This window comes from Rhinoraja longicauda, chromosome 24 (assembly GCF_053455715.1).
Source record: "Rhinoraja longicauda isolate Sanriku21f chromosome 24, sRhiLon1.1, whole genome shotgun sequence".
Lineage (NCBI taxonomy): Eukaryota > Metazoa > Chordata > Chondrichthyes > Rajiformes > Arhynchobatidae > Rhinoraja > Rhinoraja longicauda.
In genome coordinates, this window is record NC_135976.1 from 25,419,078 (window position 1) to 25,444,511 (window position 25,434).

Consider the following 25,434-nt stretch of genomic DNA (forward strand, 5'->3'; position numbering starts at 1 on the left):
CACGTACCATCAGATTCAAGAGCAGGGTTCTCACTGTTATCAAATGCTTGAACCGATCTCCCATACATTGTGATGAATCCCAATTTCCCAACTTACTTCGTCGGGACGTCACACTTTTTCTATCTGCACTTTATCTGCACGTAAACATTTTTTTCACTGTATCTTGGTCCACATGACAATGGGGCAGCACAGTGCATAGTGGTAGAGTTGCTGCCTCACAACGCCAGAGACCCGGGTTCGATTCTGGCCACGGGTGCTATCTGTGTGGTTTGTACATTTTCCCTATGACCACATGGGTTTTCTTACAGGTGTTCTGGTTTCCTCCTACACTCCAAAGACCTGCAGGTTTGTAGATTAATTGGCTTCTGTAAATTGCCCCTGGTGTGTAGGACAGAACGAGTACAAGGGTGATCGATGGATAGCATGGACTCAGTGAGCCGAAGGGCCCTTTTCAACTCTGTACCTCTAAACACAAAACTAACGTAATAAACTATGCCATAAGCAATAGATGCCTATTTTCCCAGCTGCAACAGGATAGGTGAACCATGGCTAATACAGATATAAAAGATAGACACAAAATGCTGGAGTAAAGGGTAATGTTTTGGGTCGAGACCCGTCTGAAGAAGGGCCTCGACCCGAAACATCACCATTCCTAATCTCCAGAGATGCTGCCTGTCCTGCTGAGTTACTCCAGCATTTTGTGTCTATCTTCGGTGTAAACCAGCATCTGCTGTTCCTTCCTACACAGATGTAAAGGATGCTGTGCATCGACGTTTTTTTCACATTGCGGTGATATTTGCTGCACTGGCAGTGGTATTACCTTCGAAGATGCTGTGTAGAGACGCAGATGCATGAGGGATACGCATTGCCTGTCCTGCAGGTAGGTTCATGAAGGGATTCCTCTGTGCAAAGCTCCTGCTGCGATTAAACCGCTGTAGTATTTCATATAGCACATCTCCTGAAAGAGGAAGGAAGCTAAACCATTTGAAACAGCAATTTCTGGATTATTCTAATTTTATAATCGTAAATTACATTTGTTTTTTGCAGATTTTTGGAGAAAATAATTTTAGAAAACTATTTAACTATTTAACCTGTCCATTCGTGTAAACCTACAAATTAAACGTTGAGCCAGACATAGAGGGTGCTCATTGGCGGGGTATCACAGTGGCGCAGCAGTAGAGTTGCTGTTCACAGTGCCAGAGACCCGGGTTCAGTCCTGACTCCAAAGACGTAGGTTAATTGGCTTGGTAAATGTAAAAATTGGCCCTCGTGTGTGTAGGATAGTGTTAATATGCGGGGATCGCTGGTCGACACGGACCCGGTGGGCCAAAGGGCCTGTTTCCGCACTGTATCTCTAAACTAAACTAAACATCCTTGTCAATCGTCTCTGGACTCTTTCCAGCTTGACAACATCCCAGGGATTCCACACAGGCAGCACCCAAAGTAAGGATTGGTTTTATTTCAGCTGTTCGTGTCCACAAAGATTGCTTGCTCCCACATTCCCGAAAAATCAAAGACTAGCAATACAAAGCTGCTTACACACTTCTAGGTTTTATCCAAGGTTTATTTTGAGTTTAGTTTAAAGATACAGCGTGGAAACAAGCCCTTCAGCACATCACGTCCGCGCCGACCAGCGATCACCCCATACAAGTTCTATCATATACACTGGGGACAATTTACAGAAGCCATTTAACATACAAACCTGCACATGGGGAGGAAACCAGACCAACTGGAGAAAGCCCACGTGGTCATAGGGAGAATGTACTAACTCTGTACAGACAGCACCTGTAGTCAGGATCGAACCAGGTCCACTGGCACTGTGAGGCAGCAGTTCTACTGCTGCGCCACTGTGCTGCACCTTTGTTAGCCCCTTTGTTAAGATCCTTTAAAATCAGGGGAGGCTGATGTAAAATCAGCCTACAGTTCGTTGAACAAGAAAAGACAGAAGAGTGCTGGAGTAACTCAGCGGGTCAGGCAGCATCTCTACCTTTGTCCTCTAGCTGCCATCCATTTGTGTTGTAGCTACTGTTCCAGTGAAATGCTGTGTTATTCATACCTGCACCGGGAGAACGGTGTCGGAAGTCATCCTTGGTGAGTAGACAAAGTGCCTTTCCGTTCATTTCGAACTTGTTTTCTTCAATGGAATGCAGTGAATACTCTCTCTCTGCCCACTTCAGCCAATGTGCCACATCGGTCCTGCTCCAGAGTGAAGGCTGGGACTCTGTCACAGACCAACAGCACAATCAACGTTAAACAATCCAGTGACCAGCTCAAATCCATATGCAAACACCCTTGTAAATGTAGGACCCAGGTCAGAAAAGGAATCATGGAGTCATGCAGCATGGAAACAGGTCCTTTAGCCCAAGTCGTCCATGCCAACCAAGATCCTCCGCCTCAGCCAGTCCCATTTGCCTGCATTTGGCCCATATTCCTCTAAACCACCCTCTACCTAGGTACCTTCCCCTGTAACCGCAGGAGATGCAACACCTGTCCCTATACCTCCTCCCTTGACTCTGTCCAGGAACCCTGACAGTCCTTTCAGGTTAGGCAGAGGTTCACTTGCGCCTCCTCCAACCTCATCTACTGTATCCTTTGTTCAAGGGTGTGGACTTTTATACATCAGCGAGACCAAACGTAGACTGGGCAAGCATTTCGCTGAACACCTTCGCTCAGTCCGCCTGGACCTACCTGATCTCCCGATTGCCAAACACTTTAATTCCCCTTCCCATTCACACACTGACCATTCTGTTCTTGGCCTCCTCCATTGTCAGAGGGAGGCCAAATGCAAATTGGAGGAACAGCACATAATATTTCACTTGGGCCACTTACAACCTAGTGGTATGAATATTGATTTCTCTAGCTTCAAGTAACTCTTGCATCCCCCCCTCTCTCCATCCCTCCCCCACCCAAGTTGCACCAGCTTCAAAGTCGTCTTGTTAAGTCTCATTGTCCATACTCATTTTCACCTAGGCCACAGCTAACAATGGCCTGTTTCCTTTATCATAGTTACTTTTTTGCATATCTCATTGATTTCCTCTATATCTCTCTACTTCACCGTCTATAGTTCTTGTTTCCCTTTTCCCTGACTCTCAGTCTGAAGAAGGGTCTCGACCGAAATGTCACCTATTCCTTTTCTCCAGAGATGCTGTCTGACCCGCTGAGTTATTCCAGCCTTTTGTGTCTATCTTCGGTTTAAAACAACATCTGCAGTTCCTTCCTACACATGGATAACAGATGGTCTTGGCATCATGTTTGGCACAGACAGTGTGGGCTGAATGGCCTGTACTTGTGCTGTATTGTTCTATTTTCTATGTAAACTATACTAAACTGCTGAATCCCTTTCACTTGCTCTTCCTCCTGCTAGCATTCCACATTTAAGCCAGACATGGTGTCCTGGTCTTGGCTCTGACTGCACTCCCTCCAAGGAACCACCCCTTATCCCACGTGAAGTTTGATACCGAGCCCAGATGTGGCGGCCCACTGAGATCTAATCCTACAGATTAGAGACAAGGTACAGAAGCCAATTTACCACAAACCTGCATGTCTTTCAAGAGTGGGGGGAAACCGGAGCACCTGGAGAAAACCCAGGTGGTCACAGGGAGAATGTACAAACTTCATACAGACAGCACCCGTAGTCAGGATCGAACCCGGGTCTCTGGTGCTGTAAGGCAGCAACTCTACCGCTGTACCACTGTGCCGTTCTGCTGCGCCACTCCTCTCGTAATGGGTCCCCAACCTCATGCAGTTGCTACCCAAGCTCCAAAACCTGAAGCCCTCCAGCTGATGATATCTCCCTCATGATTGCCCGGCACAGGGAGCTGAGATCCCCCCCGATGCAGGAGCTTGATCGCCCCGATGCCGAGGGCCCGACCGCCGGCTACGGCAGCCAAGATCGTCCCGTCAACGGAAGGCTCGAGGCCCCCGACCGCAGGAGAACAAAGAAGGGAAGAGATTGAGCTTTTTTTCGCCTTCCATCCATCACAGTGAGGAATGTGGAGGAGTCACTGTGGTAGATGTTTATGTTAAAATGTATTTTGTGTGTTTTGTTGCTTTTTATTGGTATGACTGTATGGCAAATCAAATTCCTCGTATGTTGCAAAACATACTTGGCTAATAAAGTATGATTATGATTATTATTATTATGATGATGATTATGTTCATTGTGCAGCACATGAGGCAAATTCCAGAGTAACCACATTCGGTTAATCAAACAAACATGCCCTATGCCAAAACATTTGCATACAATACCATGGACACAATGTACACGTTTCACTCTGCAGTGGGAAGTACACTCTAGTTTACACAGCATGACACACAGCAACAATAACCTGCTTCCCGACTACCTTCAACATAGTAGAGAGTCCTAAAGCACTTCCAAAGAGCTTTCTCAAATAAAATTTCACAGAGCCACAAAAGGAAATAGGGGACTGGTGACCAAAACATTAAGATGCTTTCTAAAAGGAAACAGAGGTAGGTAGTGAGAGAGGCACAGACGTTGAGGTAGGAACTTGTTTAAGTGGTTTATCTCTCTCTCTCTCTCTCTCTGTCCTATCTGCTTCTTTTGCCTCGTCCACCCAGAGTAGTTTCTCGTTCCTCCCTCAAATGGAGGAATTTAACTTAACACTAACTTATCTTCTCTCTTAAGACAGACACAAAAAGCTGGAGTAACTCAGCAGAGCAAACAGCATCTCTGGAGAAAAGGAATGGGTGACATTTCAGGTTGAGACCCTTCTTCAGACCCAAAAGTCACCCATTCCGTCTCTCCAGAGAAGCTGCCCGTCACACTGAGTTACTTCAGCTTTTTGTGTCTATCTTTGGTTTAAACCAGCAACTGCAGTTCCTTCCTACACTTATCTTCTCTCCTCCCCAGTTGTGAGGTAGGGTCTTCAACCTAGAATGTTAACTCTAGATGCTGATTCCCACAGATGCTGCCTGCCCTGCTGACAATTTTCAGCATTTTTAATCTTTTTTTTCAGATTTCCAGCATCTGAAGATTTTTTTATTTTCACTTCCAGAGACCAAAGTTTTTGTCAGCTGCCAGTGGTGGAGGAGTTAAATGTGGGGCTGATCAACAGGCCAGAGCTGTGGAGCTGCACACTCATCATGAGAACACAGCAGCCACGAGGAACTGCAGATGCTGGTTTACAAAAAAAGAAACAACACAAAGTGCTGGAGTAACTCAGCGGGTCGAGCAGGGTGTGAGGAAGGCTTTGTCTCACCCCCACCTTCACTCCCAGCTTTCCTGCGACCTGCACCTCAAGGAAAGGCAGCAAGTGCATTGCAAATGCAAGTCAGCAACAGCAGGCTCCACTCTGGGGTATACATCGCACCGACCTCCTTCGTCCTCGCTGAGTCTAAAGGGCCTGTCCCAGTTACGCGATTTTTAAGGCGACTGCCGGCGACTGTCAAAGTCGTAGCAGATCGCCAAAATGTTCTTTTACCCCACGACAATGACCACGACAATGCCGAGTCAGGTCGATACAAGTGACTTTTTTTGTGAAACTAGCACCTGGCTAAGAGATTACACCGTCTTCGGAAACATCACGAAATTCCCACGCTTACCTGACCGTCAAACTGTCGCCTCCAATCTACCTCTCAAATGTCCTGACGGTAAATAAATTGGTTCAACAAAACTATCTTCTGGTATCTTCAAATGCCTTTTCTTATTTTAATATTACGTGCTTCTAAATGCATCTGCGACAACCTAGCAAACCTGGGGACAGCATGCGGCAGCGCCCGCAATAAGCTACGATACCTGGCGACAAGCCAGCTGTCGCCGAGAAATTTCTATCTGGAAAATTTTTCCGCGGCGCGACGAGATTCATTGAAGACTCCTCACGATCACGCCCGCGACACCCCGGCCAACGTTCGGCGACAGCCTAGTCGCCGGCAGTCATCTTAAAATCGCCTAAGTGGGACAGGCCCTTAAATCTCAGAACTCTCCAACCAAAAGTACCATGCAAATATCTCCACACGTGGACTGCAGCAGGTCAAGAAGGCAGCTCACCTCTACCTACTTCAGGTCAATTAGCCATGGGCAATAAACGTTGGTGTGGTGAGTGGCACTCACATCCTATATGTGAATATAAAATGTGCAGTTCACAAGGGACAGAGAATACTGGATCTTTATTTCTCAATTTGCCATAATGTTTTCGGCATTTTCTAGACTGGAGCAATTGTTACAAGTTTTAGAAAAGGAACTGAAAGAGATATATGGTTTCATCAGTCTGAAAAAGGGTCCCAACCTGAAACGTCACCTATCCATGTTCTCCAGAGATGCTGCCTGACCTGCTGTGTTACACCGGCACTTTGCATTCTATATGGTTTCACTAATGGTTGCACGAAGGACTTTGAGATTTTTGCACTAGTATTGGGGTTTTTAAATTTGTTGAATTTGTTGAGTTTGTTTTTGTTTATTACGTTATTTATAAGCATTATGTTGAAAGGCCCATTAAGGCCAGTAAGGTCCTTACTTACTGCTGCAAGTAAGAATTTCATTGTTGTCTTGTCGGTAGATACTTAATTTGTAGGAGCAGAATCAGACTATTTGGCCTATCAAGTCTACTCCGCCATTCAATGATGGCTGATCTATCATTCCCTCTCAACCCCATTCTCCCCATAACCTCTGACACCCAGACTAATCAAGAATCTGTCAATCTGCGCCTTAAAATTTTCCATCGACTTGGCCTCCACAAGCTTCCGTGGCAATGAATTCCACAGATTCTCTACCCTCTGACTCAAGAAATTGCTCCTCATCTGCTTTCTAAAGGTACGTCCTTTTATTCTGAGGCTGTGGTCTCTGGTCCTAGCCTCTCCCTCTAGTGGAAACATCCTCTCTACATCCACTCTATCCAGGCCTTTCACCATTTGGTAATAGATATGACATTTAAACACTCTTGACTCTTGGCAAGGATTCTACCGCGAACCCTACACAATGGTACTCACTCAGTTTCCGGGGCACATGGCTGAGGTAGTCCCGAGGACTGCTGTACACAGCAGTGGCGGGTCTGGTCTGAAATGGAGGCGATAGTTTGGTTGAGCTGTGGGGAGACACGGTACATTCTGGCTCCTGCTGGCGAAACAAAAATCCAAATCTGATGAAAACATCTACAGCTCAATAAAAACAAACCAAATGCAACTTTAAGGAACCCGTCATTACAGCACTAGCATCACACAACGGAACAGCTAGTAGTGCAGCTGCCTCTCAACACCCTGGGATCAATCCTGACCTCAGTGTGGACTGTGTGGAGTTTGCATGCTTTCTCTGTAACCTTTTTTGTTTCCTCCGGGTGTAACATTTTCCACCCACATCCCAAAGACGTGCTGGTGGGTAAGTTCGTTCGCCATGCATATTGCCCCAGTGTGTAGATGAGTGGTAGATTCTGGGGCGAGTTTATGAGAAAGTGGGAGACTGAAGAAAATGGGATTAATGTAAATTGCTGATTAGTAGTTGGCACAGACTCAATGGACTGAAGGGCCTGTGCACCACAATGACTGAATCTATATCCTGAGTGTGTCCGTATGGATGTTGCAGATTCATTTCCAGAAAAGGCAAGCAAACAGCCACGGATAATGAATCACAGCTTATGACCATTGTTCTGCAGTTAGAAGGTATCACAAAATGCTGGAGTAACTCACCGGGTCAGGCAGCATCTCAGGAGAGAAGGAATGGGTGACGTTTCAGGTTGAGACCCTTCTTCAGACTGATGTCAGGGGAGGGGGCGGGACAAAGAAAGGATGTAGTTCGAGATAGGAAGACAGTGGGAGAACTGGGAAGGGAGAGGGGCAACAGAGGAGCTATCTGAAGTTAGAGAAATCAATGTTCATACCGCTGGGGTGTAAGCTGCCCATGTGAAATATGAAATGCTGTTCCTCCAATTTGCGGTGGGCCTCACTATGACAATGGAGGAGGCCCATGACAGAAAGGTCAGACAGGGAGTGGGAGTTGAAGTGCTGATTTAGTTGATCTTGGCATCATTCGGCACAGACACTGTGAGTCAAAGGTCCTGGTACTGTGCTGCACTGTTCTATATGTGTAGGAAGAAGAGTCTCGACCCGAAACGTCACCCATTCCTTCTCTCTAGAGATGCTGCCTGTCACGCTGAGTTACTTCAGCATTTTGTGTCTACCTGCACCGTTCTCTGTTCTGCTTGATTCCTGTAAATCAAACTGCCAGGGTTTCCTCAAGTCAAGCCATTTAATAATAGTTTTCATATTTCTCACACAGTTATTTGCCATGTAGTATTGTGGGGTAATAATCTACAGAAAATATCGACTTCTCTAACTTAAATTAACCATTGCTTTCCCTCTCTCTCTCTATCCCTCCCCATCCTAATTCTGTGACCAGTCTGTCTTTCGAATTACATTTTATCTTTGTATGCTTCGTTGTTACCTTCCCCTAGCTAACAATGATTTATTCTACATTTCCCTTGAGGTGCTTCCCCTTTGATGTCTCGTTTTCACAAATTACCCTTCCAGTTCTCTGTGTCTCCCTCTCCCCTGCCTCTCAGTCTGAAGAAGGGTCTCAACCTGAAACATCACCCATTCCTTCTATCCAGAGATGCTGCCTGTCCCACTGAGTAACTCCAGCATTTTGTGTCTATCTCTAATTCCATACAAAAACGTTGACTCCTAACTGCCCCTGAAGGAATGAAACATAACTCCAAGTAGCCCCAAGATAACCTGGGATAAGCAATGATGCTTGGCTTGTCAATAATGGTCATGCCCCAGAAATGGTGCCACAAACATTAATGGACTGCTGGTAATGTTTAGTAAATTAAATCCTCTAGATCCACCCTCTCTTGGTCTTTAGACTTAGATATACAGCACGGAAACTATCGTACACACTATGGACAATTTGCAATTTTTACTGACGCCAATTAATCTACAAACCTTTGTATCTTTGGAGTGTGGGAGGAAACTGGAGCATCTGGAGAAACCCCATGCAGTCACAGGGAGAATGTACAAACTACGAACAGACAACACCCGTAGTCGGGATCGAACCTGGATCGCTGGCACTGTTTGGCAGCAACTTTACCGCTGCGCCACAGTGCTGCCCCTTTGTTTAGATCCATTTGAAATCAGAGAAGCTCAATCAATTCCAGCCAATAGTTCATTGATCAAGAAAAGACTGCAAAAGTGCTGGAGTACCTCAGCAGGTCAGGCAACATCCCTGGAGAACATGGAAGGTGACGTTTCGGGTTGGGACCCTTCTTTTGAGTCAAAATGTCACCTATTGTTCTCCAGTGATGCCTAATCCGCTGAGTTACTCCAGCACTTTGAGGTTTTTTTTATAAACCCCAGACTCTGCAGTTCCTCGTTTCGAGTCCATTTGCCAAATCTGGTCAAGATGTCAGGTGGTGAGTGACTTACTTTAGCAATCAACAAATTATTAGATAGGGTGTCTCAACTGAAGGATAATCATGGTGACGTCAGGATACTTGAAAACTCTGAATTCCTGCTAGACAAACTTCAATGTGGTAACATTCTACAAATATATTTCATAATACGTGTACGGTACAAACAGAGCACTGTAAATGTGGCTTTGCACAGGTCCTATCACATTCCTTACATTGCCCTAACCCGTATAATGCCAACAAACCTGTTTCAAAGTGTTACCCCTGAATTAACATGAATACAGAGAAAGATTGCCTTTTGTGGGAATTTGTTGTATGTAAATTGTTCGTTATGCTCTCCACATGGAATGGAGGGCTGAGTTGAAGAGCTTTATCCTGTGAGGTAATTAAACACCGAAGATAGACACAAAATGCTGGAGTAATTCAGCGGGTCAGGCAGCATCTCTGGAGAAAAGTGGTATGTGACGTTTCGGGTTGAAACCCTTCCTCAGACTCCAAGAGTATTCTGAAGAAAGGTCTCAATATTAAACATCACCTATTCCTTTGCTCCAGAAATGCTGCCTGTTCCGCTGAGTTACTCCAGCATTTTGTATCTATCTTCGGTGTAAACCAGCATCTGCATTTCCTTCCTACACAGTTAAACAGGTTGGTCTCGTACTTGCTGAGTTTAGAAAGATGAGGTGAGATCTTGCTTAGATAGAAAATCTCCTTATGGGACTTGAACTGCAGATGCTGGTTTACAAAAAAAGGCACAAAGTGCTGGAGTAACTCAGTCGGTCAGGCAGCATCTCTGGAGAACATGGATAGGTGACATTTCAGGTCGGCACCCTTTTTCAGTCTAAAGAAGGCTCCTGACCCAAAGCATCACCTATCCATGTTCTCCAGAGATGCTGCCTGACCCGCTGAGTTAATCCAACTTTTTAGGTCTGTTTTTATACTGTTTCTCTTAGTTGGAATGTTCTGAATTGGGAAACACAGTCTTAAAATAAGTCGCTCATTACTCTGGATGGAAATCACAAAATATTTCTTCACTTGGAGTGTAGTTAATCTTCAGCACTCTCAACACAAGAGCTGTGAAGGCTTAGTCACTGAGTATATTTCATTTTATGGCATATTTTATTTTACGCTCTTGACATTAGGAGGCCACTCAGCCCATCGAATTTAAGGCAGCTCTTAGAGCACTCCCAACCACTTCCACATTTCCCTCTAGCCAATTTTCTCTCACTTGCCCATTTAACTCAATGTCACAGCTGATAGAGCTGCTGCCTCACAGTGCTAGAGAACCGGGTTCAACACTAACCTTGGATACTGTCTGTATGGAGATTGCACATTCCCCTCTGACTGGATGAGAAAATAAGATAACATAGAGCTAGTCCGAATGGGTGATCGATGGTTAGCATGAACCCAGGTGGGCAAAGAGCCTGTTTGCATGCTGTATCTCCAAACTAAACTCCCACGTAGTTCTTTTACCATCTACTCAGAGCCAATAAACAAGGAACCAGCACATCTATGGGATGCAGGAGGAATCCAGAGCACCTGGAGAAAGCCCACACAGGTCACGAGGAGAATATTCAAACTCCATAGAGATAGCACCCGTAATCAGGATCGAACCCAGGTAACACTTGAGACAGCAACTCTACCGCTGTGGCACCCTAGATGTTCTAGATTGGCCTCACGATGGCAGTGTAGAAGATGGAAGACAGACAAGATGATGAGGGAATGGGAAGTGGAGTTGAAATGACTTGCATCTGGGAGCTCAAGATATCAATTGCAGACTTTGCACAGGTGCTCTGAAACATCAGTCGTCTCACGGTCGTCATCAGGCGGCAAGGTGGCACAGCGGAAGAGTTGCTGCCTTACAACGCTTGCAGCACCGGAGACCCAGGTTCGAACCCGGATCTAATGGTGCTGTCGGTATGGAGTTTGTACATTTGTACATGCTCCCCGTGACCGCGGGGCTTTCTCCAAGATCTTCAGTTTCCTCCAACATTCCAAAGGCGTACAGGTTTGTACGTTAATTGGCTTGGTATAAGTGTAAATTGTCCCTAGTGTGTGTAGGATAGTGTTAATGTGCAGGAGTCGCTGGTCGGCGTGGACTCGGTGGCCTGAAGGGCCTGTTTCCACACTCTACCTCTAAACTAAACAAAACTAAACTAGTCCAGGAAATGGAGGAAATGAGGGCTCCATCAACCAAGGAGGGGAAATCACTTTCCCAGAAAAAGAACATTTCAGATATCCCGCAACAGAAGGGATCCATCGGAGTCGATGAGTTTCTGGTAGATATCAGGAGATAGTTTGTCTGCGGAGATGGAGACAGATATCCAGAAAAGCAACTGAAATGTTAAAGAGGCTCCAAGCAATTTTGAGGTCTGCGTGGAAGTTAGTAGCAAAGGTGATAAAATTGATGGGTTTAGTTTAATTTACAGATACAGCATGGGAGCAGGCCCTTTGGCCCACTGCATCCACGCTGATCATCAATCACCCATTCACACTAGTTGTATGTTATTCCATCTTCTGGTAGGGGCACCCATGGCGGTAAGGTCAAGGATGAGGCTCCAGACTAAGAACGATCCAACGTACAAGACCTCAACGGCGGACCAGGCGGACAAAGTTATCTTGAACTCAACGGCTGTGAAGGCGGATGAAGGCTGCAACAGATCTATCAGCTCCAATCGTCTTGGTTCCCTTGCCAGTGGAATTAGTTGATTGATTTGTGAAGGACCGTGTCCTTCTTGGAGTGCAACATCAAGTACTCGGTAAACAAACACACGCACATGCGTCATCGTTCTGACATCGGAACGTAGACCATCATCCTTGACCTCGAGGTATAGCCACAATATTCCACTTTCTCATCAAGTCCCTACATATTGAGGGCAATTGTAAACCCGCATGTCTTTGGGATGTGTGAGGAAACCCACAGGGAGAAAGTGCAAACTCCAAGCAGACAACACCCGAGGTCAGGAACAAATTTGGGCGTCTGGTGCTGTGAAGCTGCAGTAATACTAGCTGTGCCATTGTGCCGCCCCTGTGCATTCCCATTGTGCAGGAGGCAGCACCAATACAGTTATCAATGCAGCAAACAAAGAGGAGGTAAGGGTGCCAGAGAAAATTTGGAACAAGGACTGTTCCAAACAGCCAAAGTCAAGTACTGTACAGTTAAGGCCCATACAGGTGTCCATAGCTCCACTGTTAATATGTACAAAGTGGGAGGAATAGAAAGAGAAATTGTTGAGGGGAGAGTTTACCGGGTGGGTCCACTGATGGATCTCGTCCAGGTTTGCTCTCACCTCCTGCGAAATTGGAGAACCTCCAAAATGACTCCAATGCACAGAATGGCTGTAATATCACTTGTCACCCGAGCCCCAGCACCATGTTAATTCCAGTTATATTATGTTATAGAACATAGGACAGCACAGGAACAGGCCCTTCGACCCAAAATGTTTGGACCGAATATGATGCCCGGTTAAACTAATTTCATCTGCCTGTACATGATCCATATCCCTCTATCTCCAGCACTCCCTTGTGCCCATCTGAAATACTCAAACCTCACTTTCATATCTGCCTCCACCAGGCTGTGCCTCCATCTGCCTCCACCACCATCCCTAGCAATGCGTTTCACGCCCCAACGCTGTGTAAAAAAACGTACCTAGCATATCTCGATTAAACCTGCCACCTCTCACCTTGTACCTACGCCCTCTAGTGTTGGACATTTCCACCCTGGGGAAAAGGTTCTGACTGTCTACCCTATCCATGCCTTTCACAATTTTATATGCCTCCATCAAGTCTCACCTCAACCTCTGACATTCCAGAAAAAACAAAACCAAGTCTATCCCTGTCCAACATTTCCATGGAGCCGAAACCCTCTAGTCAAAGAAGTATGCTGATAATTCCCCCCCCCCCCCCCCCCCCCCCCCCTCACACTCCAAATTCAGGGATAGTTTCGTCCCAGCTGTTATTATTTGAGAGCGGTCCTGAAGCATTATCTATTTAATTGGAGATCAAGTGGACTTTACTGGACTTTACCTTAGACTAAGTACATGGATGGGACAGGTTTGGAGGGATATGGACCAAGCGCAGGCAGGTGGGACCAGCTGGGACATTGTTGGCCGGTGTGGGAAGTTGGGCCGATGGGCCTGTTTCCACACTGTGTCACTCTGACTCCACGGGAGCATTGAGGAGGAGGAGCAGCGGGCGGGGCGGGGCGTGGAGAGGGGAAGCCCGCTCCGCTCGGAAGTGGCGAGTTGCTCGGGGCAGGAACTTTGCGCCAGCCGCTCCCCTTTTCCCGTCTGCGCCGTCTCCCTCGGCTAACACTCAAGGGGGAGGGGGATGACGGGACATCCATGGGGGTCCAGGGGAAGAGGGTCCCACGACAAGGGCCAGGGATCATCAGCCCCAGGAGTCCTGGAAGGCTGGAGTGGGATCAGCGGGGGGAACCGGACAGGGGAGTTCAAACAGGGAAGTCGAAGAGGAGGGGGGTTGAAATCAGACGGGGTGGGTGCTGGGGGATCAGACAGGGGGGGAATGAAATCAAGTCGAGGGTGTCCCCAATGGGAAGGGGGATCAAATGATGGGGGTGGGGGGGTGGAGCTGACGAGGGCATCCCCCAAGCGGTGGGGTGATAATATGGGGGCATCTGACAAGGGGGTCCGAGGGAAGGGGGTGGGGGTGATATCAGACGAGGGTGACTCCAGGGAGGGCAATCAGATGGGGGCGGGGGGGTAGGGCAAATGTTCCATGGAGGGGGGTATAATCAGGCAAGGGAGGGTAAGAGGGCAATCAAGGCCGTACAGATGTGGGGGAGGGCGCGTTCAGATGGGGGGTGGGGGCAGCAAAGAGACTTTAAGGAAGGGGTGGAATTCGACAATGTTGTCGGGTGGGGATCAGACTGGGGGGTGGGGATCAGACTGGGGGGGGGGTCAGATTGGGGGGGGGTCAGACTGGGGAAGGGGGGTCAGATTGGGGGGTGGGGGGATCAGACTGGGGGGGTGGGGGGATCAGACTGGGGGGGGTGGGGGGATCAGTCTGGGGGGTGGGGGTTCAGACTGGGGGACGGGATGGGTTGGGGGTTAGACTGTTGGGGGGGGGGTTAGACTGTGGGGGGGGGGGGAGCGGGCTGTCTGGGGACCAGGAGCCAGGGGGAGGGGGTAGAATCCCGGGAGAAGGGGTTAGGGGCCCTTGGGCGCGGGGTCAGTGGAGGCTCCGGGTCCCGGGTCCCGACCTCCGGCGGATCGAGGCAGGGTTGGTGCTGCGGGAGTTTACCGCTTACCTTGAGCCGGGGAACTGACTCACAGTCTGTCATGGTCCTTCCACAGCTTCTAGCAGCGAGCCCAAATAAACAAAGTTATCGGGGGTTTCCCCGCTCGGCTCCGCAGTCTGATCCCCTCTGGAATAACCCGGGGGTAGCGACCAGGGCAGGTGCAGCAGTTGGGAGGGAGAAGGTGCGAAGCCCCGGCTCTAGATAGTCACATCGCCCGCAGCCCAATTCTTCCGGGAAACAAAATCGAAAGCACCGGATCTGGAGAAGAGGCGTGTGAGAGAGCGACACTTCCTTGGGGAACGACACCGAACCATTCAACAGGTAGAGTAGGTCACCCAGAGCTGAACAAGGCGAGCGCCAATCCCCAGCCTCGGCGAGCTCAGTTTGCAAATTGTTACCTAATCCAGCCCAGGCTTAGATAACACGTTGCAAATTTAGCTGCCTCTTCGAACAGGTAACGTGCTGGCCGCGTAAGTAGTGTATTTTATAGATACACACACATATTGATGGACACGCACAAAAATAAATAGATACACATATTATAGGCACACACGCACATATATATATGTACACATTGATTTATTCACAAAATGCTGGAGTAACTCAGCAGGTCAGGCAGCATCTCGGGAGAGAAGGAATGGGTGACGAAGAAGGGTCTCGACCCGAAACGTCACCCATTCCTTCTCTCCCGAGATGCTGCCTGACCTGCTGAGTTACTCCAGCATTTTGTGAATAAATCAATTTGTACCAGCATCTGCAGTTATTTTCTTATATATATATATGCACACATACATATAGACACATACATATAGACACACACACATATATATAGACACATACATATAGACACACACACACACACACACACACACACACACATATATATATATATATATATATATATAACACACACACATACGTATAAATATAAAATGTGTGTGTGTAAAATATATAGGTGTTTATACATTTATATTTGTGTGTGTATACATATGTGTGTGTCTATAAAATGAATTATTAGTTCAAGCGGCCAGCTCCTTACCTGTTCTCTCTATCTATAAATCACACACACACACACACACGCGTAATTGACACACGCCTATATATGATGTATATATAATATATACTAGATAGATAGATAGAAAGAATGATCTTAATGTTTAAATAACACTAAGTGATTATTTTCACCATGTGTGGTGTTTTCAGAAATAGAAGGTTTACTGACAGAACAATACTGGTGGGGAACTGGGAAGGGATATGGAAGTAACAAAGCTCCACTCATTTTTGAAGTGAAACCAGAAGTTGCTGACAAAGGAGAGTTGAGGGTGAGGATGTTTTCACAGATGCGAGAGTCCCGCAGCCTCTCAATTCCAGTGGCCCTGGATCGATTCCGACCCCGGACACTTCCTCCCTGCCTCCATTTCTCTCTTCTCCGGCTTCCCTTCATCCCCCTGAATACATCGCCAGGCAGGTTATCGGAACACTTCAAATTACCCCTTGTGTGATTGATAAAATCTGGGAAGGATATGTATGAATGTGGGAAGAATTTTGTATAAAAAATCGATTAATGAAGGATTAGTGTAAACGGGCGGCGTTGAATTTCACTGTACCTGAATTGGTACACGTGACAATAAACTGACCTTGAAGGCACGTGTTTCTGCGCTGTATGAATACGAACTGGAGAATGTTAGTGATGAAAAGACACAAAGTGTTGGAGTAACTCAGCGGGTCAGACGGCGTCAATGGAGAAAATGAATAGGTGACGTTTCGGGTCGAGACCCTCCTTCACACTCGAAACTTCGCCTATTCCTTTTCTCCACAGATGCTGCCTGACCCGCTGAGTTACTCCAGCGTTTGTATTTGTCTTCGGTTTAAACCAGCATCTGCAGTTCTACCCGACACAAAAAGGAAGTGAAGATGGCTACTGCTAGTAAATAATACAAGGCATGTCCAGGAGATGTGCAAATAAAGGAAGGGAATTAAATGCATTCCTTTGATTGTTACCAACAGCAAGAAAAAGGGCCCCAATGTGGATTACAGGAGACATTATTATATATCAAGAGATCTATGGACAGGTACATGGAAAGGAAAGGTTGAGATGGATATGGGCCAAATGCAGACAAATGTGGCTAGCTCAGTAGGCAGCTAGGTTGGCCTGGACCAGGTGAACTGGAGAGCCTTTCTGTGCTGTATGACTAAGAAAAAGGATTTTAATATAGCCAGTAAAAAAACTTCCTGATAGAGTCATACAGTGTAGAAACAGGCTCTTTGGCCCAACTTGCCCACACTGACCAACATGTTCCATTAAGCTAGTCCCACCTGCTTGCGTTTAGCCCATATTCCTCTAAACCTGTCCTATCCATGTACCTATCTAATTGCTTCTTAAATGTTGTGACAGTACCTGCCTCATCTCATCCTTTGGCCACACGTTCCATGCACCCACCACCCTTTGTGTGAAGAAGTTACCCCTTAGATTCCTATTAAATCTTTCCCCTTTCACCTTAAACCTATGTCCTCTGGTTCTCGATTCCCCTGCTCTGGGCAAGAGACTCTGTGCGTATATCCGACCTATTCCTCTCATGATTTTATACACCTGTATAAGATCACCTCTCATTCTCCTGAGTTCTAGCCTGCTCAACCTCTCCTTGTAGCTCAGACCTTTGAGTCCCGGCAACATCCTCGTAAACCTTTCCAATTTGACAAAATCGTTCCTGTAACATGGTGCCCCAGAACTGAACACAATACTCTAAATGCGGCCTCACCAACGTCTTCCAACATGACCTTCCCAACCTCTTTATGATGATGAGGTGTGTTTCAGAATACTTTGAAGGACAGCCAAAAAATTGATGAATAAAGGCAAATAGGAATATGGGAGAGCCCACCACAAAGTGCTGAGAATCCGGCACTGTCTGGACTTTGGTAGTGCCGGACTGATAGATTTTCTGAACGACTGGATGCTGCTCCTATTTTACTTTTTTATATGTTACACAATGGTTGAATGAATGTTCTCATATGTCTGCTGAGTTTAAAGGGAGCAGCAAGCTCTCTGGATCCTGACTCTGACCATTAACCTACATGTGTTCCTGCAGACACTAGAAACTATGTATAGATCACGTATAGCCTTTCCGCTACTGGTTAGCAAGCAACAAAAGCTTTTCACTGTACCTCGGTACACGTGACAATAAACTAAACTAAATCTGTGGACTGGGGTGAGCTGTGCAGACGAAGAGAGTGGATGCCAGCAACTTTCAGACACAGCTGTATGTGGTGGTGTGGAAACCCATAATTTGCACCAAGATTGCGATTCAGCGGCGGTGTGAACCAAGGCTCCAGGGGGTGGCACGGTGATGTAGAGGTAGATTTGCTGCCTCACAGGCTTCAGTAACGATAGTGCTAGTGTATGTAGATCGCTGGTTGGCACAGACTCAGTAGACCAAAGGGTCTGTTTCCATGCTGTATCTCTAAACTAAACTAAACGAGGAACCTTTGCAAAGATAAAGCAGTGCCATGTTTTTGTTTTGACATACTAAGGTGGAGCTGGGGTGGGGTGGGTGGGGGTGTTGGCTGAACACAACCTTGTCCTCATCACCAGGGATGTTGCAGCGATGATCAGTTGCTTCAGATGTCTTGGCATCCATATCACCAGCAACCTAACCTGGCCCCTTCATACTGATGCAGTGATCCCTATTGCCGGAATGAGGCCTCACGCTAACTGGAGGAACAGCACCTCACATTTCATTTGGATAGCTTACAACCCAACAGTGTGATATTGAATTTACAATTTTTGTTAACTACATAAACCTCCCCCTCTCCCTTCTTCCCCCATATAACCCCGCCATCCTTTATCCTCCTGTTCTTCTTTTGTCTGTCCCCCCCCTTCTCTGTGCTCCAACTGAACTAGCACCTATTTCTCCCCTCCTCCTCCCCTTCCACCTACAATCCTTCCTCTAGCTTCACAATTTGCAACTCTTCAATCTTTTTGTCTCACACCTTCTGTCTTTCCATCTCTAGCCTTTGTCCAATCACCTGCCTTTCAAATAACCCACCTCACCTGTGTTAGCCTAGTTTGGGTTTCATTCAGGCCATTCAACTCTGTCGAAACATAGACATAAACATTTATTCTCTAGCTCCCCACAATGTTCTCAGATATATCTAATCAGACCTGGAGGATTTATCTTTCTTCACACGCCTTAGGACACCCAATGCCTCCTCAACTGTCCTCAAGGCATCTCCATGAATTGTCCCACAGTTCCCAGTCTTTATACCTTTGCCAACGGTAAATACAGAGGAGTAATACTCATTGAGGACCTTGCCTATTTCTTGTGGCTCCACACATTGGTGACCACTTTGGTTTCCGAGTGGCCCTATTCTCTCTCTAGTTACCCTCTTAATATACTTATAAAATCTCTGAATTTTTCTTAATATTAATTGCCAGAGCTGTCTCCAGGTCACTTTTTGCCCGCCTCATGGTTTTAAATGTCTGGTTATATTCAATTTGAGTAGGAAGGAACTGCAGATGCTGGTTTAAACCGAAGATAGACACAAAAAGTGGACTAACTCAACGGGACAGGCAGCATCTCTGGAGAGAAGGAATGGGTGCCATTTCAGGCCAAGACCCTTCTTCAGACTGCTGAACTCTGTCCCGCTGAGTTACTCCAGCTTTTGGTGTCTATATTCAATTTGTGACTGCCAAAAGCCTAGTTATACCTTCAAAGCCAGATGACCAAATTTACTTTCATCTTTTAGCTGCAATAGTTTTCTTTGTTCAATTTCTACCCACGACCATAGGAGAACGGTTCCTTGATGTGATTGTTTCTAGATGACAGCAATCTGTAAACAACAGCAGCACCCAGAGGATTATCAGGGAAATGGGAGTAAACACAACCAGAAAATCACAGCACAGAGGTGAACAAGTCATATCATATCATCATATCATATATATACAGCCGGAAACAGGCCTTTTCGGCCCTCCAAGTCCGTGCCGCCCAGTGATCCCCGCACATTAACATTATCCTACACCCACTAGGGACAATTTTTTTTTTTTTTTTTTTTTAATTTTATTTTTTACATTTACCCAGCCAATTAACCTACATACCTGTACGTCTTTGGAGTGTGGGAGGAAACCGAAGATCTCGGAGAAAACCCACGCAGGTCACGGGGAGAACGTACAAACTCCTTACAGTGCAGCACCCGTAGTCAGGATCGAACCTGAGTCTCCGGCGCTGCATTCGCTGTAAAGCAGCAACTCTACCGCTGCGCTACCGTGCCGCTCTCAGCATCTTCAGAATACAGCAAAGTGCAGCATTTTCATGCTAAGTTTTGCCCATTTAATATTTGATGAGCTTGTTTTGTTAACTAACCCTTTAGTCTATCTTTAACTTTAGTTAGAACTTTTCAGGCTTGTTCAGCAACATTTTGAGCTTAGATTTTCCTTTGCTCTGCACAAGAAAAGCAACAAGGTGGGCTGCTGTTCAGGACCTAAGCCACCGTAGACCATGTTAATGGACTAGGGAGGTTTGCGGCTAGGACTTTACAAGCTCAGTACAAGCCAGGGAGCCTGTAGTCAGGAGTATAATATAGCAACAGAGTGGAACCAGTGTAAGTGGCTGCCTGATCGTGTCAGAGAGACATAGAACGCATAGAACGCTTTAGCCCATTGAGTCCATGCAAACCATCATCCACCCATTGACATTGATTAGTCATTGAGTCAGAGTCAGAAAGCCATGCAGCATGGAAACAGGCCCTTTGGCCCAATTTGCCTATGCTGATCAAGATGCCCCATCTATGCTAGTCCCACCTTCCCGCGTTTGGCCCATATCCCTCTAAACCTTTTCTATCCAAGTACCTATCCAAATGTCTAGTTGAGACTGGGACTATCCCATCATTTAAGAAACAGTTAGACAGGTACATGGATAGGACAGGTTTGGAGGGATATGGACCAAGTGCAGGCAAGTGGGACTAGTGTAGCAGGGACATTGTGGCCGGTGTGGGCGAATTGGGCCGAAGGGCTTGTTTCCTCATTGTATCACTCTATGACTCTGTGTTATTCCAGTACTTGCATAAACGACCTCCCCCAGCAGCTCAATCCCTATCTGTTCTCTCATCTCTCACCCTCTCTCATCTCTCACCTCTCACTTTCTCTCTCATCTTTCACCTCTCGCTCCCTCCTCCCTCTCTCTCACTTCCACGTTTCTTTCTCCCACTCTCCCACCTCATCTCGCTCACTCCCACCTCTCTTCTCTTTCTATCTCTCTCCCATATCTCTCTCTCCCCCTCACTCTCTCTCTCTCTCGCTCTCTCTCACACACTCTCTCTCTCTCTCTCGCTCTCTCTCTCTTTCGTCTCCCATGTGAGTTATTGTTCTCAGCTGCGACTCTCTTCACTTCCAGAGCACTCTCACTTTCACCTCAGTGACAAGTGCCTCGACCAGTCGATTGGCACGTCCCCACGTCCACATTGTGCTGCGACGTTGTCTCGCTTTGGTGTTGGTCGACGAGGCTGCCACTCATCAGCAACAGGAACAGTGTGGTGTAGCTCTGAGGTGTAAATGTTGGTCGAACAGCTCACACGGCAGCTGGGGAAACCCACTCGCAACCTGTGGGGGTGGTTTGTCAAAAGATTTCTGGAGAGAAACAGATTCCTGGAGGCGGGTGCCGTGAATCTGTGCGACATACAGCCCGAGAATGTGGTTCTGGAGCTGGGCTTTGGTCCGGGTCTGGGGTTGCAGGAAGCTGCCCGGCGTCTGACACAGCCCGGGGGGAAAGTGTACGGGCTGGATATCTCGGAGTACATGTTTAACACCGCCAGCGAGCGGCTGCGGGCGGACATCCAGTCGGGAAAGGTGACTCTGTTTCTGGGCAGCGTGGAGCAGATCCCTTTGGAGGACAGTGTGGTGGACAAGGTTTATCACTGCAACTGTTACTACTTCTGGCCTGACCTGCGAGCTGGGAGCAGAGAGATCCACAGAGTGATGAAACCAGGTACAATGTTTACCGAGGCAGCCGAAAACCGAGAGATTCCCAGAGGGGTGGTAGGAAAGCTGGACAGAGACAGCGACAGCGAGATATTGTGCACAAACTGTGTTCCAGAACACGGATGCGTCAATTAAACATTCATTTCCAACCACAGTGGCGCAAATGGTGGAGCTACTGCCTGGTAACACCGAGATTGACCTTGAGTGCTGTCTGTGTGGAGTTTGCATGTGCTCCCCGTCACAGCGCGGGACACAATGGGTCAGAAGAAGGGTCTCGACCCGAAACATCACCTCCCCATGTTCTCCGGAGATGCTGCCTGACCCGCTGAGTTACTCCAGCACTTTGTGTCCCTTTGTGTATTATCCAGCATCTGCAGTTCCTGGTTTCTGCTCCATGGGTTTCCTCCGGGTACTACTGTTTCCTTCCACATCCCAAAGACGTGCTGGTTTGTAGGCTGTAAAAAAAAAGGCAAATTTTAAAAAAAAGAAAAAAATGCTTCTAATGTGTAGAGAGTAGATGAGAAAATGGGACAGCATAGATCGGGGCGGAGCCGGTGGGCCGAATGGCCTGTTTCCATGCTCTATCTCGAAACAAAAAAATGTTGCTGCCTGACCCGTTGAGTTACCCCAGCACTTTGTGTCTTTGTTTATATTCCAAGGGTCACTGCAGAGAAATCGAAACAAATATTTATTATACGCAATTCCATTGAATCCTTTACGCACGCACACTGAACTTTTTGTTGTTGTTTATTATGGTGTTTACAGAGTACTATGTTTACATATCTGTTGTCCTGTTGCAAGTAAAAATTTCATTGTTCCCTTTTGGGACATATGACAATCATACACTCCTGACCCTTTGTCTCCTTTTCAACCAATGGCCTCTGTCACTTATTCCTCCACCAATGTCCCCTCACCTATGTCCACCTTTCACCCAGCAGGCTTTACCCTGTCCCCACCTCGCTTTCTCCCCTCTATTCCATCGGTCTGACCCCAAAACATCGTCTATACATTTCCCTCCAAGATGCCACCTGGCCTGCTAGGTATTTGTTTTGATTTTGCTCGTTTTCTCCTGACGTTTCCCCCCCATGCCTTACTGAATAATTTAGACCCGCTCCATGTCCAGCTTGTGGCAGGCAGGTTTAAGTTCTGCTGCATTTCATCCAGGGCTTTTTTTTTTTTTTAATTGATAAAAACTGCCTCAACTGGGGAATAAAGCAGGAAAAACTAGCTTTGCGTGCAAGCTAGTGTTTTTGTTTTCTGACTTTCTAACGCTATGGTAGTTGGAAGGCCTCAGGGGGATACACACAGAAATGTGATCATAGAGCTAAATGACTGGTGTCAAATGTGTGGTAATTGAGTCATTGCTTAGCAAAAAAAACTGATCTTTGTTTGAAAAATAGTTTAATTCTGCAAATATCTTCATTTTACATAGGACACCCTCCTAGATTAGATTATTGTGTGGTTTGGTGATGTACTATTTTCATAGTTAGTATGGTTCTCGCTTTTAAGGAGTTTGTTTTGTCAAAGTGGCCTGTTCATGAAAAACAGTGAAGGTTACTGTTTGCAGGTGGAAGTGCTCTTGGTCTGAGATACATGTTGGAAGAGGCTTTGAGTGAATGCAGTTTATTTTGAAGATGGCAGCCGTGGTGCATCTATGTTGGAAGTTGTGAATGTTGCATTTGGTGGATGGGGTGCCATTTGTATGGTCTCCTTCGTACTGGATAGTGTTGAGCTTTTAAATCACTGATGAAACTATGTACTCATCCAGGCACTCCTGGCATGCCCTGATTGAAGGAGTATCTGGTGGTGAATCATTTACTTCTTTTGAGTGCTTTCCAGGCAAATCAAACCATACATAAGTACGATCAAACCCATGCATGAATACAACAGGCAGTGCAAAAAGGCAAACTGTTCAGCTCCCACATTTCCCCCAATATGCACAATGATTTAAGTTTTACCAGAGAAGCTCCATGCCATATTTGGTCAATCTCTCCTGAATGTCAAAGACAATGCACCTCGTCTTTTGAAATTTAGCTTTTGTCTCTCTTTAGCTTTTGTACCCATTTGGCTTTTAGACCAAGGCTCTGATAGGCTCTGCAACCAAGTGTTCCTGGCAAAATCCAATCTGACTACCAGTGAGTAGGTGGAGCAAAAAACCCTTGCAGAATGCAGAAATGTGAGAGAAAAAAACGAAAATGGTGGAAATGCTGAGATGATAAACACTGTTGGAGTGCCTTAAGCCACTACAAATGGGACTAGCTTAGTTGGGGTATCCTTGGCGGGTCCATCGTTTTTCAGATTCTGCAATATATTTGTCCCTCTGGTGTCACTTCCGTATTAATAGCTCGTAACATTGAAATCTCTTTAACACTTCCAATAAAACCGAGTATTTATTTCTTTACATTGGCCAGGAGCTCTGATGGTGACTGCCTTGCATCTGGAGTACCTGCAGAAGTTGATTGCTACCGGACTGTTGAAGGGGACAAAATGGCAGCCTGAGCCATACATGGAGGCTCTCCGTGAGGTGGGATTTGTCGACGTACGAATGGAGGAGCAGAAAGTCAGAGGAGGATCGTTTCAGGCCATCTTCGCTGCAACAAAGAAGACCTGAGTGTGCTGTTCCCCGAACCATTATATCCCAGCAACCTGATGCTGTCAACTGATCCACTAGTAATGTGAATGCATTGTGGAACACAATCACTTCCACCAATAATATTTACATCACCATTGACTTAAATTTAATATGCGCAGAGGAATTTTGCAATACGCCTTAGTGCCTCTTTTGTGAAGCTATTCAGTAATTGACTGTACAATTCTCTACTGCAAACAAATAGCAGCAAATGGGTGTGTGTCCTAACACAGTTAATCCCCTTTGGCTGAACCTCCTGATGCAATGTGTAGGGATGGCTGCAATAAATCTGTCTGTCAGATGTTGAGGATGACTAGCGGAGTAGGCCCGATGGGCCGAATGATCTACTTATGTTCCGATAAATTATGAACTAACTCTGACAATCTTTTCACCACTATCTTGGTGAACCCCCTCAATAATATAGAACATTCAATAGGATAAGAGGAGTTTAGCCAGGCAACTCATGGGCAGGGCTGTCTTAACGCATGGGCCTGATGGGCACTTGCCCGGGGGCCCACGAGCATAGGGGCCCCATGCTGATCTGTGTATGTTAAGTGATTTGCAATAAATAAATACTGCTTTAAAAATGTAGGTTCAATAAGTGTTTTTTCGCAACATTTTCGGTCACTAAGTGCTTCTCACAGCGATCTGTAAGTGCTTTTCGCAACAATGTAGGGGGGGGGGGGGGGGGGGGCTGGTAGGGAAAGGGGGGTGGGGGAGAGTAACGGTAGGGGCCCCAGTACACTGCTTTGCCCGGGGGCCCATAATGCTGTAAAAACGGCCCTGCTCATGGGCAGTGTATAAGAAGGAACAGCAGATGCTGGTTCACACCGAAGAGAGACACAAAATGCTAGAGTGACTGAGTGGGTCAGGCAGCATCTCTGGAGAAAAGGAATAGGTGATGTTTTGGGTCAAGACCTCTTGCTCTTTGGACTGTTCAATCAGTATGTAAAACTTAGAGCTGCATTCTAAATCTTGATTCACTGTTTTTAATAATAAACCAAATAGTAACAGATTCAGCCTGAGTTTATCTCAGGCTGGTTGTTAATTACCAATTTGCTGTAATTCATTTACATCATCTAGAGTTTGGACCATTCCAATGTTCTTAATATTGGGTAATCTTTTTCCGTATTTAACCCAAGACGAGAATATCCTTGTTAAAGCATCAGGGTCTATTTTGTGAACCTCACTCAATGTCAGGCCATTTGGGCCGGAGGCAGCG

General features: G+C 46.5%; 2 protein-coding genes across 5 annotated transcripts in view; one reads left to right on the forward strand and one right to left on the reverse strand.

Annotated features, from left to right (window-relative positions):
* Positions 1-19,424, reverse strand: part of LOC144605318 (transcription factor ETV7-like) — a 35,316-nt gene extending 15,892 nt beyond the window's left edge. Inside the window, exons 1-4 of one of the 4 annotated variants that reach the window (XM_078420444.1) lie at positions 19,318-19,424; positions 6,946-7,069; positions 2,057-2,221; positions 821-958 (exon numbers count right to left, since the gene is read on the reverse strand). In XM_078420444.1, the coding sequence (XP_078276570.1) occupies positions 821-958; positions 2,057-2,120 (202 nt within the window). In that variant the 5' untranslated portion in view covers positions 2,121-2,221; positions 6,946-7,069; positions 19,318-19,424. Of the gene's footprint in view, positions 1-820; positions 959-2,056; positions 2,222-6,945; positions 7,073-14,622; positions 14,923-19,317 lie in introns of those variants that run through there. The other 3 variants (XM_078420441.1, XM_078420440.1, XM_078420442.1) reach the window with 3 other exon arrangements.
* Positions 19,425-20,968: 1,544 nt separating this feature from the next.
* Positions 20,969-24,796, forward strand: LOC144605319 (putative methyltransferase YdaC). The gene is made up of 2 exons (XM_078420445.1): positions 20,969-21,590; positions 23,995-24,796. The coding sequence occupies exons 1-2, from the start codon at positions 21,158-21,160 to the stop codon at positions 24,192-24,194; spliced, it is 633 nt and encodes a 210-aa protein (XP_078276571.1). The 5' UTR covers positions 20,969-21,157; the 3' UTR covers positions 24,195-24,796.
* The last annotated feature ends 638 nt before the right edge of the window (positions 24,797-25,434 follow it).